The 13,072-nt window shown below is 52.8% G+C and overlaps 2 protein-coding genes across 12 annotated transcripts in view; one reads left to right on the forward strand and one right to left on the reverse strand.

Moving 5' to 3' along the window:
- Positions 1-36: 36 nt before the first annotated feature.
- On the reverse strand, positions 37-10,371 carry POLH (DNA polymerase eta). 2 transcript variants are annotated; one of them, XM_041128591.1, is made up of 10 exons: positions 9,962-10,371; positions 9,725-9,859; positions 9,419-9,630; positions 8,819-9,213; positions 5,404-5,507; positions 4,220-4,339; positions 3,479-3,602; positions 2,741-2,806; positions 1,877-2,040; positions 37-1,022 (listed from the first exon to the last, which is right to left on the reverse strand). In XM_041128591.1, the coding sequence occupies exons 1-10, from the start codon at positions 10,279-10,281 to the stop codon at positions 170-172; spliced, it is 2,493 nt and encodes an 830-aa protein (XP_040984525.1). In that variant the 5' UTR covers positions 10,282-10,371; the 3' UTR covers positions 37-169. The 2 variants fall into 2 exon arrangements, with proteins under 2 accessions (XP_040984525.1, XP_029891695.1); XM_030035835.2 differs by having other exon boundaries at positions 8,819-8,988; positions 9,962-10,369.
- The window catches only part of XPO5 (exportin 5), a 30,700-nt gene continuing 27,939 nt past the window's right edge, over positions 10,312-13,072 (forward strand). For 5 of the 10 annotated variants that reach the window (XM_041128581.1, XM_041128583.1, XM_041128582.1 and 2 more), the window contains exons 1-5: positions 10,312-10,509; positions 10,831-10,952; positions 11,623-11,695; positions 12,195-12,332; positions 12,635-12,817. In XM_041128581.1, coding sequence (XP_040984515.1) covers positions 10,405-10,509; positions 10,831-10,952; positions 11,623-11,695; positions 12,195-12,332; positions 12,635-12,817 — 621 coding nt within the window. In that variant the 5' untranslated portion in view covers positions 10,312-10,404. Of the gene's footprint in view, positions 10,510-10,830; positions 10,953-11,055; positions 11,188-11,622; positions 11,696-12,194; positions 12,333-12,634; positions 12,818-13,072 lie in introns of those variants that run through there. The other 5 variants (XM_030035821.2, XM_030035823.2, XM_030035824.2 and 2 more) reach the window with 2 other exon arrangements.

Raw genomic sequence — 13,072 nt, forward strand, 5'->3', positions numbered from 1 at the left:
TCATATGCAATTCAGGAGTTCCAGTTCCTGTTAGACTTGGGGTAGAGATAATTTATTAGACTTTTCTGCATTAAAACCTGACAGGCAGTATAAAAACTTTTAACTGTATTTAAAAACACTAATTTTTTAAAAACACTGATTCTCTAAAAACTCCCAGCATGGCTTAGAGTTAAGGAGGTAAGCGCTTAAAGAAAAAATCTAAAGTTCTTGTCGCACCTCCTCTGGGTCGTTTTGCACTAGATCCTGCTGGAGTCTTGGGCTTGTTCTTTGCCTTGGCAGGAGACCTGGAAGCTGCAGCCTTTGGGCTGGGAGCTCCTGCTGGAGCCATGGGAGCGCTGGGCTCCAGGAAGGAGCTTTGCAGCTCCAGAGCAAAGTGATAGTCCATGTGCTCTGGGAACTCCCACACCAGCACAAGCTGGCCGCACTTCTCACAGCACTGGTGGTCCCCCGGCGAGGCAGGAGGGAGTGGGGTGAGCTCAGGAGAGCGTGGCAAATTCTGCTCATTTCCCTCTATAGCTGGCTCTAATTTCAGAAGGGTCCTGGAGCTGGGTGGAGTCGAGGGTGTTTGTATAGCATCAGACAGCGACTTCTCACAGGGAAGCATCTTGTAAGGAGAAGTAGGGCTCCCATCTCTGGGACTCTGTTTCACAGGAGACTCCAGGTCACACTGCACCGAGGCAAGTCCAATGCCATCTCTCTCTTGGTCCTTTGCAGAGCTGGGCACAGGTGACTCAGCAATGGTAGCAGCAGGCAGGCTGGTTGCTGCCACCATCTGTGACTGCTGCCTTTCTGCCACCTTTTGGAAGAACGACTCAATAGGATTAGCTAGCTTCTGCCTAAACTCTTTGCTTGGGCTCCTAAAGAACTTGACCCTGGGCCTCCTAGAAGACATGTTTTGGCTAGGAGTGGTAGTGCCATCAGGCTGGGTATCACTCGTCAGGAAGGTGGCAATGCCTGCAGAGCCTGTAGCAGGCTCTGAGAACTTGCTTGCCGAGAGAAGCACCGATATGAGCGGTGGAGACCTGCAAAGGACAGACCAACATCAGCTCAGACACCAGCCTGGGAAGCAAGAAGTCTCTTGAGGTAAGACTTTAAGTAACATAAAACGTTCACAGCCAGGAGACAGGGGAACTGCACTCTGGGTATCTGCCAAGGGGTGGGAGAGATGTTTCTTCTGACAAAATGTTAGTATTGCTACCTCCAGAACAGAGTCTCACAGACATAGCAGGCTGTGTTGGGCAGAGCAGAAAGCCTCTTCCCAGAACAGCATTTCCCAAAGGAAAGGGCACTGGAGCAGGGACAGCCAGCTGCCAGCCTGGACTTTCAGTCCACCACAGGCCAGAGCTGCTGTGAGACTCCCAGGCAAGATGAGAGCAGCAGCCTTGTCGAAGCCGAATGGGATGTTCTTGCCTTAACTATGCCTCAGCCTTCACTGCAGAGCAGGAGGAAAGGAGAAAGCAATGTTGAATACGCGAGCTGCACACCTTAGTTTTCCTTCCTGCCCCAACAGCCTCCTCCCAAAAAGCACCTTTGTCCTTAGGGGAGGAGAGCAAGGCCTAGCTAGCTTCTCCAGCCCAGCAGGCAAGGACTGCCTCCCTCCAGCTGGACACCACCCTGCCAGTAGCAAGCATCAGCTCCAAGTACAGAAGTCAGAAGTGTCTCACCAGATGTGGGGCTAGGAAGAGGCCAGGCTCTCACAGCTGTCCTACCACTAACAAGCGGAGGTCACTGCGCTCTGCTGTGCATGCGCTGGGGATCACTTTTCCTGCCAGTCGGCATAACATTCTCATTCCTTTCTGTCAGGTCCCTGGCTCATCCTGCACCTCCTGCAGCAGAACAACCCCCTGACAGAGACACAAACCACTTCCACACTCACCAGGCCGCCTGGTGAGCCCCAGCCATGTTGCAGTTTTGGATGAGGGCAAAGGCATCGTTGCACATTTTCTGGGCATCATAGCGGGACAGCGCGCAAAAGCGTGACACCCGGGTGTCTCCCTGCATGCGGATGACCACCATCAGCTGCTTGGCCACTCGGTGGTTCTGCAGAGAGAAGAGGTAGCCGTGTTTCAAGCGACACCTGCAGGAAAAAGCAGGAAAGGCCGAGGAGACCGTCTGGCTGCCCAGAACCCTGTACTACCAGCTACCACCTCCCGATGATGCTGTGTGACAGATGGCAGCTTGTCCTGCCTGGCCTGATCTCCAAGGGATGAGATACAGGACAGCAAGTGCTTGTACAGCTGTGCCACATAGGATGGGAAGCAGTTACTCCTTGCTTTCCTTCAAAGACAGCTGCACACCTTTTCTTGGCACCCCCTGCAGGGATGAAGCTAGCTGACTAATCTCACCCTGGCCTGCAGTCTAGCATCCAGATTTGAGCGTATTGCTTCCTCTCACAGCCCACAGCACAGGCAGAGCTATATCAGCAAAGGGCTTGCAAGGGAGCAGCAGTGCAGCAGGATGAAGGTGCGGTGGCTCAGATCCCTGCATCCTAAAGCACAGGACAAGGACCGTTCTTAGTCCTGCAGTGTTCTGGGGCAAAACCATCCTTCCTGACTGGGGTCCTGCATGCCTTTTTGCTTGGGACACCTCAGCACACAGGCACACATCTGAGGGCGAGCAGATTTCCTCCCCCACCGCACACCACCCTCAGCCTCCTGCAAACAGCTCACGGTGCAAACGTGCTGCGTGGCTTCCTGAAGGCCAGCAGGGAGAATGCTGTCCCCATGCCTCTCCTCCTTACCTGGCTCCTGTCCTTGGTCAGTCTAGATTCCAGCTCCAAGGCCAGCTGCAGGAGCCAGTGTTGCACCTGGACAAAAAAGTGGTAACAGACAGCTTGGGCCTCTGCTCACAGCACTGCCACCAGGCCAGAGCAATGCTCTGCACTCTGGGGAATGCCGGAGGGACATCAGACTGGAATGGATGCAGACTATCACGAGGCCCCATAGCTGGAGTACTTCCTGGAGAAATTAGCCCAGGTGAGGATTAAACGCTGGAGGCAAGGTATTGTAGATACCATAGAAGTCCTGCAGCATTACTATTAGACTTTGCCAAGTAATCTGGGTCCCTTGCCCCGGATCTCTCTTCGTGTCTCCCTACAGCTCTGTGGGAACCACTCCCCAGCTAACAGGTAAGGTGCGTCCTCCCTCTTTCTTTGGGCTATTTACCTTCTTTCTAGCAACCAAGCCCTTGAAGCTTGGCACTGTGAATACCTTTTGAACAGCACAGACCCACAGTCTTGCTCGTGGCAATTACAATAAGGTTGGACCTCTTTTTGCAGGAGTTCGTCAATGCATTTCTGTCAAACAGGGATATCCCTGATTTCTGGGGCCCAAACCACCTCCTCCCACTGTACCCCTAGGCTGGGTTTCAGGGCACTGTGACACAGAAAAGCAGCAGTTCTGCAAGCTAGTCTCAGCTTTTAGAGTTCTCACCTCCGGTGCAAAGACCAAGCCTTGTGCTAGATGTAGGCTTCTCCTACCTCCTTCTGTGTGGCCAGGGCTGTCTTCCCAGGGAAGTTCTTGCTGCAGCCAATGGACTGGGGCAGGTACCGGTTTTTGACAGGTTCGTCTTCAATTCCTCTGCATAAGTCATAGAGCCAGGACCTGAAAGCCACAGAGGAATCATGAGGTAAGGCAGCAACAGAGAGGCAGGCATCACTGGGCAGCAAGCCAGCCTTCCGCTGAGCCATGCTTTCAGCTCTGTGCAAGCTGTGACTCTGCCTCTCATCCCCAGCTCTGCAGCTGCAGCCACAGCTGAACAGGCAGGCTTCCTTCAGGCCACAGCTGCCTGTCAGCACAACTCCTCTGCCTCTTTTCCTGAAGTGGCAACAGTTCACCAGTCTGCAGGGCACCCTAGCCACGGCTCTGGGCCCAGAAGTGGTGTTTCAGGCTCCAGTCCAGCCCTGTAATTTTCTCTGTAATGAGGCTGTCAAGCCTGCCTGCTTCCCAGCTTGTAGGGAGTCCTTCCACAGCTTGGCCCCATCCTTAAGCACTGTAGAGGAAGGCAGAGGAGCTGGCTGACAGGCAAAACATTATCCTGGGGAGGGTGCCTGGGAGCAGGCAAGACTGGAAACCTGTTTGTGGGCCTGCCAGACCAATGCTTCTCAAAGATGTCACTGAAGTTTTACCTTCCAACCTTCCTAATCACAGCAGAACCACCTGTGACTGAAAGGAAGTCTCGGTTCCTGCCAAGAGGCAAGTTGTGGTGAGTGGGTTATTACCCAGTTTTGTCTCCAAAGTGAGTCTGGAGCTCAGTCTCACTGAACTGTGTCAGCTGCCCGATGTTCTCTACTCCCAGGATGTCTGTGATGGCAGTGCCAAGTTTGCCTCCCAGGTTACGGCTACAGCAGAGAAAGAAAAAGAGAAAGAGAAAACACAAATGAAGCATCATGTGGAGACTATGCCAAGTCTTCTTGCCGCAGCTGTCCCTAGATCAGGACAGCTAGAAGCAGTCAGGAACTAGCAGGAAAAAAGGGAACACTTGGTACATAACAGCTTTTCTGCTCATAACAGGACACATAAGAGTTGAAGTGGGAACTGCTGCTTTGCTCACCCAGTTTCAGTGCTTCTCCCTCTGCTCCATCTTCAGAACGTGGTCCCAAACCATGCTCTGAAGAATGCCTCACAAAGCTGCCTGCTTCCTCCTACCCTTCTGCAGAACCCCCCCTCCATCCCTAGTGAGACCCTGAAAGCAGAGAACAGCAGTGCAGGTCTGGAGAGCAGGAACAGGGATCCATTCCTCTGGAGCAGCAGTGCTGGTAACTCTTCCCTACACCAGGAAAAATACTTGTACGTAGTGTGGATGCTCAAAACCAAACTACATCTGCTCTCTGGGAGCACAGCTCTGTCACTCACACTGGGGCACAGCTATGGCCTCCTTTTCCACAGTTTCTCCTGGCTTACACCTATCTATACACCCTAGCAGTCATCTTCAGCACAGCTCTACCCAGGGAAAGGCTGCCCACAGGATGCTAGTGGGCTCTTTGAGTGTGGTCCCTTCACTAGCAGGACTGCAGCTCCCAAGCATGCTCCTCCTGAACTGTCACTCACAGCTGTGAGGGATTACTGGCATGATTTCCTCTCCTTTTTTTACAAGCATTGATGAACAGTTACTGTGGAGTTGAAAGCCTTTGCTGACTGCTATCAACTAGCATCAAATTGCTCTCTGTTGAGGTGGCCAGGAACAGCTTCCTACCCCAAGTCACTTTAGTTCTGCTCACACAAGCAATGATGACAAACCAACAGGAGCAAGTACCACAACAATGAAGACAAACAGAGCTCTCTTCCTGATAAAAGCCTGGATAGTGGAAGCACAGCACCAGCATTTCAAATACATGCTCTTGCCACAGAACTGCTCAGCCTGAGCCCCAAGTTGCACAAAAGCAGGCAGGTCCCCAGTACTTACATACTGCTGACAGGCAGTTGGCTGAAGAGCTGTGGGACAAATCGCGAAGATACTAGCGTCTGGCGGTTGGGCTTGTTTAACCCACAGGCCAGTTTTGCCAGTGTCTGTAACACAGAATAGGGTGGAAACCCTGTTATTACAAACTTTGCACTGACTTTATTGTGACTCTCCCTAATGGCTTGTGCTGCATCACCTCTAAGAGCTGCCTTTGGAATAGCTGCTAGTAAGGACATGCAGGTTGCACCATTGCTTGCTCCCAGGTAGCACCCACCCTGGGACTTGGCACGCACTGGCTGGGTACTGTGAAAGCACTGCTGCTTCCAGACTTGGAGCTCTGCAAAGGCCTGGACTCCCGCTCCAGGCAGCTTAGGGGATCTGGGTCTATCACCTGTTCTGGTTGGCTTAGTTTTCCATCAGGCAAGCATGCTAGAGCTTCCAGAGCATCCCCATAATCCTCCCCAGGCTATTTCTCTCACTATGTCTTGCTCCTTCATCTTCTGTGTTTGTCTTGCTTTTTCTCAATGTCACTGTGTTAATCTTCTCTCTGCAAGGTTCACAGCTGCATAATGCTGCAAAAGGAAATCTGCAAACTACAGAATTGCTAGCCTGGAAGGGATGCTCTCTAGCCTATCTGCTATACAGCTTCCCCTCCCACTCTACCACAGGATCAAGAATACAAAGACCAGCTTGAAATACGTTTATCTGGGCGTTTGGGGCTTTTTTTTTTTTTTTTTGAACAAGTGTAACGATTTCCTCTTTCACTGCTTTACCACACATCCTATAACTAAGCAGAATTTCTTCCCTCCCTCTTGAGCTATGATCTTTATTAGCAGCCTGTTTTACAGGCTTACATACGTTCTCACTCTTTTCTAGACAAAGTAGATCCCTTTCCTTCAACTTTTCATATCCAGTCATTTTCCAGATGTACAATTATTGTTATTCTTGTTTCACTGGAGGCTCTTCCAAGTTTACCCATACTATTCATAAAGTGAAGAGCTGCAACCTGAACCAATCACTGAGATTTCATGGGAGGAAATAATTACTTTTTCTGACACCTTCTCTAATCTTGCATGTGTTGAAATGGCATTTGCCATTTCTACAAGAGCACTTATATTACTGACTCATCCTGCTGCTTGTCCACAATAACTCCAGGCTACTTCCAGACTTACCGTGACTTAGCCAAAAGCCTGCTGGTTGCTTTTTTGCTATAAACTGCAAAAAATGTCAGTGAGGAGCATAAGAAGCACTGCTCGGTGATTTCAGACTGTTTCTGGACTTTTCCAAGCCCCAAATTTTCAGCTCTAATTTCATCTCCCAGAACTCTTACAACCCAGGCCCTGAGACCCATCTGTGCTTCACATCACCTGGGTTCCTACAGCTGTTCCTTCTCCTCCATAGGCTTCAGTGAAAATATGGACTCTTAGTGGACCTCAGACAGATCCCCCCAGGATCCTCCTCTAAACATCCCAATTTGAGTGCAACTCACTGAACGAAATCATTATGGGAAACAACAGCATTGTCTTCAGCTAGATGCATGCCCTCCAGATAACCTCAGTCGTGTATTTTCATAGGGTGTCATGGTCCGCTTACGTGACTCAGTAAGGTGTTAGAAACTTTAAGGTCAACACCTCACATCTGCAGTTTCCCCTGCACATTAGGCCACTTATGCTGTCAAAGAGGGCACATAAAGAGTTTGGCAAGAGTGGTGCTTGATAAAACCATGCTGTTATCCTCCAGGTGCTTCCAAATAGCTCATTCAATTATTTGGTCTCATTTATCAGCTGGGTTCCTGGTGTACTCTAACAAGTTATCTCACTAGGAGGAAAAGTCCCTCAGGAGAGTTTTCTTCAGGAAAAAATGAGAGCTTAAAGCAGGAAACCTCCACCTTGAGTTTTAGGCAACAGTGGCTGTGGCCAGGGAATGGTTTTTACTGACACAAATTCCCAGCAACTTGGAGGAAGAATAATACCAGTTTGGGGCACTGAGGTGAGTTGGGTTGCTTTTCCTCTTTCTGGTCAACCAGTCTTTACCCCTGCTGGCCATGCTCCAGGTGATGCTCAGCCAGCTGCTGAGAGCAGCCGCAGGAGCACTTCATGCATGACAGCAGCTGCAGAAACAAACGGACTTTGATGCTGCAGCTATAGAGGGTTTCCTGTTGGGTGAATGCAGGGTGGTTTGCTGAGAGCACCTAGCACTCGTTTCATTCTTTGCAAAAGGAGCTTATCTGTACAGTTATGACTCTAAAAATGCAGGCTCTGACTAAAAATGAAAAGGATAAAGACTAAATGGATCCCTTGGAATTTAAGGAAGATAAATTTCATTTTAGACTGCTGCAGAAACAACTGGCACTATGATCAGCTGTACACAGGTGCTGGAGCTAGTTCTGCTTGCCTTGAAACTAGAGCAGACTGTGAGGCAGAAATGAGCTAGCTGAGGAATATCACTGGTGTAGAAGTTTCCAGTGGGAAAGGATGTTCAATTTGCCTTTTTGCTCTCTTTAATCAAGAATAACAGAGAAGAGCCCTCCTATCCCTAGCAGCTTCTCCCAGCTTCCATCTTCTATGCCAGCATTATTCTTTTTTTTTTTCTTTTTTTACAAAGGAGTAAGGAAATTATGATGTACTATGCTATCCCTGAAGAACTGTATATCTATACCACAAGCACAATGCAGAGATTACCAGAGGCTACATGTGGCTGTGCAGAACATGCTACCGTGCTTCCACAGCCAACTCACCTCTGCAGGTACAAACCTTTTCTGCAAAGAATGAAACAAGTGCTAGGTGCTCTCAGCAAACCACCCTGCATTCACCCAACAGGAAACCCTCTATAGCTGCAGCATCAAAGTCCGTTTGTTTCTGCAGCTGCTGTCATGCATGAAGTGCTCCTGCGGCTGCTCTCAGCAGCTGGCTGAGCATCACCTGGAGCATGGCCAGCAGGGGTAAAGACTGGTTGACCAGAAAGAGGAAAAGCAACCCAACTCACCTCAGTGCCCCAAACTGGTATTATTCTTCCTCCAAGTTGCTGGGAATTTGTGTCAGTAAAAACCATTCCCTGGCCACAGCCACTGTTGCCTAAAACTCAAGGTGGAGGTTTCCTGCTTTAAGCTCTCATTTTTTCCTGAAGAAAACTCTCCTGGGGGACTTAAAAACCCTTTTCCTCCTCGTAAGCTAACTCATTAGGGTACTCCAGGCAGTAAATTAATTGAGTGCTAACTGCATAGGCCCCATCTCTGGGAAAAAACCTCCTCTCCTTCCCAGATGTCCTATAATTTCCCTGAAGGTGTGCTCACACATGGCTGCATCCCCCAGTCAGCTCGCCTTCTATGGGAGACTTGGAAGAGTGCATAGGAGAGCATCTACAGCATATTTTGACTCTGCTACTCAGGAGAAATCAGGGTGATATGTTACACACATACCTTGTTGTGCGAAATCCCAGCTGAACACTTGAATCCAGTGGCTGCTTCTACAGCCACCCTCATTTCTTCCACAATTACTGCACCCATGGTCAGCTGCAGATCAGGACAATCAGGGTTATCGAAAGACAACGACGCCAGCCACTCGTGCAAGCCACGCTGCCGTAGCTCCTCTAGAAAAAGGATGCAAAGGGGATCAACGCGGGCATTTCTTGCTGAGCCCAGCAAAGGGCCCGGTAGCATTGGCCAGCCCCAGCCAGCAGACACACGCTTCTGTAACTGCGCGTCAACAGCAAGGACGAGAAGCGGGCACCTTAAAAGCCATTCTTTGGGGAAGACATAGATCCCATTTCCCAACCTCTTGCTTCGGGGGAGATAAAGCAGCCCGCCCTCTACCTCTGTTGATGTAGAGGGAGTGTTACCATAGGAGCAGGAGCGGGACAGCACGGGGGGCCCAGGGCCGGCAGCAGCAGCGGGCTCCTTTCTCACCACGTTGTGCAGCCTCAAAGCAAAGCCGTTAGAGCCGCCCCGCCGCGGTATGCAAAGCGCCGGCCCCGGCGGCCGAAGCCCCGCGGGGCCGGCCGGGCCCGGGTCGGTGCGTACCCTTCGCGCCGGGCTGGGGGCCGGGGTCGTCGGGCAGCCCCTGCACAAAGGTGGTGGGCAGCAGCGCGGCCGCCAGGGGGCGCCCCCGCAGGGCTCGCAGCCGCTCCCGCGCGCTGCCCGTCAGGTCCAGGTACGCCTCGTCGATGCTGGCCCGCTCGATAGCGGCGAAGCGCGACAGCACCTGCATCACCTCCGCGCTGGCGTCCCGGTACCTGCCGGGCGGCGGGCGCAGCCTCAGGCGCCGCCCCGTGTAAGGCGGCCCCCGCCGCCGCCGACACCCCCGGCCCGATCCCCCGCCCCGCTCACCGGGTGAGGTCGGCCTTGCCCCGCGCCTGGGGCACCCGCGCCAGCGCCAGCTCGGGGCACAGCGCCCGCGCCTCCGTCGCCCACATCCCGCGGGACACGCCGAAGGCGCGCGCCTCGTAACTCACCGCGATGATCCTGCAAGACACGGAGGGCGGTGCAGGGCGGGCACGGCACGGCACCGCCGCGCGGAGTGCAAGGGGCCGGGGCCACGGCCGGCCCGCCGCCGGCGGCACTTACCCGCCGCCCTGCCACTCGGTGTACTGCACCACGGCGCAGGGGCGGCCGCGCAGCTGCGGGTCGAGGCGCTGCTCCACCTGCATGAAGAAGCAGTCCATGTCCACCAGGGCCACCACACGCTCCCGCCCCCGCGACATCCCACCGCCGACTGACTGACCGCCCGCCCGGCAGCGTGGAGCGCCCCGCCCCGCCGCCGCCCGGGAGCCGTAGTCCGCCGCGCGGGCCACGCCGGGAGTTGTAGTTCTCGGGGGGGGGGGGGGGGCGCCTCGACGGCGCGCGGCGCATGCGCTTTCCCCGCCAGCTCCTTCCCCACCGCACATGCGCAGAGCCGCTGCGGTGTCGCGCGTGCGCCGCGTGCCGGCCGCCCCCTCCTCTCCCCCGTAGGTGGCCGGTGGCGCGGGCCCGCTGCCGCCGCCGCCGTCGCAGCCATCGCCGCCATCGCCATGTCGGCCGAGCAGGTGAGCAGCCTCTGCGAGCAGCTGGTGAAGGCGGTAACAGTAATCATGGACCCGGCCTCCACGCAGCGCTACCGCCTGGAGGCGCTCAAGGTACGCGGCCGGGGAGGGGAGGTGCCGGGCTCCGGCCACGCGGGTGGTCCGTCCGCACGGCCCCGGGGCCCGCTCGGGCCCGGCGGGCGAGAGCGGGGGCAGGCCGGCCCCGGGCAGCCCCCGAGCCGCTGGGAGTCGTCAGCGGGCGGGGGAAGGCGGCGGGGGCTGCGCCTGCGCGGCGCTGAGGGGGTCGGGCGGCCCCCCTGCCCGGTGTGCTCCCCGAGGGGTTGGGGGTGTCCCCCCCCCCGCCCCAATTACCGGCCGCCCCGTGCTTGCTCCCGTGTTTTAACTGCGTGCGCGTGTCCCCCGGTCCTTTCCCAGTTCTGCGAGGAGTTCAAGGAGAAGTGTCCTATCTGCGTGCCCTGTGGGCTGAAGCTGGCGGAGAAGACGCAGACGGCCATCGTCCGGCACTTCGGCCTGCAGATCCTGGAGCATGTGGTCAAGTAAGGCAGCTCGCCCTGCTGCACGCGCCCCTGCGCTGGGGAAGGGTGCCAGCCCGCTGCCACGCAGCCGCTGGCGTGGGCTCTGCTCCCGTTCTGGCACCTCCCGCCTCAGGGAGGCACTTTCAGGACACAGAGAGTCTGTTCTGCAGCAGAGGACAGTTGCTGTCCTGCTCTGTTTCGTTCCTCGTCTGTGAAAGAAGGGGAGGAGAAAATGGCTTTCAGGCAGGTTGGGAAGGTTAGTTCACCAAGCTCTAAGATACGTTGACGTTGCAAGACGTAAATAAGCACGCAGGGCTACCAGTAGGTCTTTGCAGCGTTCTATGTCATTACCCTCATGCTAACAAAGAGGCTTTGTGTTAGTTCAGTTCTGAGATTCCTCTCTCTGCCGCCTCTACAGACCTGATGCGTTGTGCTTTTGCTGCTGCTTCTCATGTCTGTTGACCTCAGTGGTGCATGCCCATTTGCCAGCAGCAGTTTTAACTCACTCAGCCTTTTCATTAAGGGATTGGGCACTGGAAGAGTCAGTGAGTTGTAGTGTCTCTCTCTAGTTTAGGTAAAGAAGTGATGGTTCATTGAGAATCATGTCAGAGATCTTTATAAAGGTTTTGACTTGGTGCACGTTTTGTTTCTCTCTTTCTTTTTTTTTTTTTTTTAAAACTCTTTTGAACAGGTTCCGCTGGAACAATATGCCTCGTTTAGAAAAAGTTTATCTAAAGAACAACGTCATGGGCCTCATATCCAGTGTAAGTACCTTCTACCCCAGACTGTTCTCTGAAACATGATTCTCTCACTTGGAGATAGAAAGTGGGAGCGAAAGGAAAAAGTGCTATTCTCTGTCTTGTAGTCAGGTCAATAACCATGTCACCTGACATGGCAGGAAGTTGTGAGGCTTGTATAACATATATAAGGTACTTTTTCTTTTTTTAGGAGGAAATTCGGTAAATACAGTTGTTCTTATCCTTTGCAAGAACACTGCATTCATTATCTTAGTCATGTTTTCTCTATCATTGTGATTGCTCTCGTGACCAAGTGACCTTCTTTTGAGGAAAATCCTTTTGGTTCCCCATGTTCGCTAGCTATGGGTGCTTGGGAGGGTAGGAGTATCATCCAGGGTAGCTGGGATGAAGAGCTGCTCAATGTTGTGTTTTGTTTTGTTGTTTTTATTTTGTGTGGTTCCCAGGTCAGAGTTATAAATATCTGGTGTTTGCTGTTTTGTATAACTCTGCCCCTCTTCTATCGCAGGGAACTCAAAGTATTCTGGAGGAGGAAAGTCACATTAAAGATGTTCTGTCTCGCATTGTGGTGGAGATGATCAAGCGTGAATGGCCACAGCACTGGCCTGACATGCTAAAGGAGCTGGATACCCTCTCCAAGCAAGGGGTATGAAACACACCTGTCTGTTCTCTTCTGCTTGCTCATAGTATGGGTTTCAGTCTTCCATCATCCTGAGGAAAGCCTAACTCACTTATGGTCAGGTGAGACAGGCTGATGATGGACTCAAAAATCCCTGTAAGATTAAGTTATTCCAGGAGATTTTTAGCAGAGAGAGGGCCGTCCTCCTGTCCTGTTTTCCCAAGGTGTGACTTGTATCTTCATGCATGCTCACTTTCTTTCTACATCTCTGAGCTAATGTCTAGAGATTTTAACGTGCTGATGGAGTGTATTTCATTTGGGGACATCAGGAAACTCAGACGGAACTGGTGATGTTCATCCTCCTACGTTTGGCAGAGGATGTGGTGACTTTTCAAACTCTGCCTACCCAGCGGCGACGAGATATTCAGCAAACCCTCACCCAGAACATGGAAAAGATCTTTGGCTTCTTACTAACTACCCTGCAGCAGAACGTTAACAAGTACAGACGCATGGTAAGAGTCTCCTTTCCTTGGGTTCAGTCAGTGCTGGAGGTGTTTAGGAAATGGGATACAACTCACAAGTTGTTGGGGAAGCAATTGCAGAAACTGTCTGAAATCCATTGCTGTTGCTGTGAGGTAGGGGTCTGCTGTGGCCTAGGAAGCCGGTCCTGATCAGAGAGACTAAACAGACAAGGTTGACAGGGTTAGTGTTGGTAGTTTGGGTTTGCTAGTCTAAATGGCTTGAGCGGATGCGTGTCTCATCCGTGC

Source organism: Aquila chrysaetos, chromosome 13 (genome assembly GCF_900496995.4).
Source record: "Aquila chrysaetos chrysaetos chromosome 13, bAquChr1.4, whole genome shotgun sequence".
Classification (NCBI taxonomy): domain Eukaryota; kingdom Metazoa; phylum Chordata; class Aves; order Accipitriformes; family Accipitridae; genus Aquila; species Aquila chrysaetos.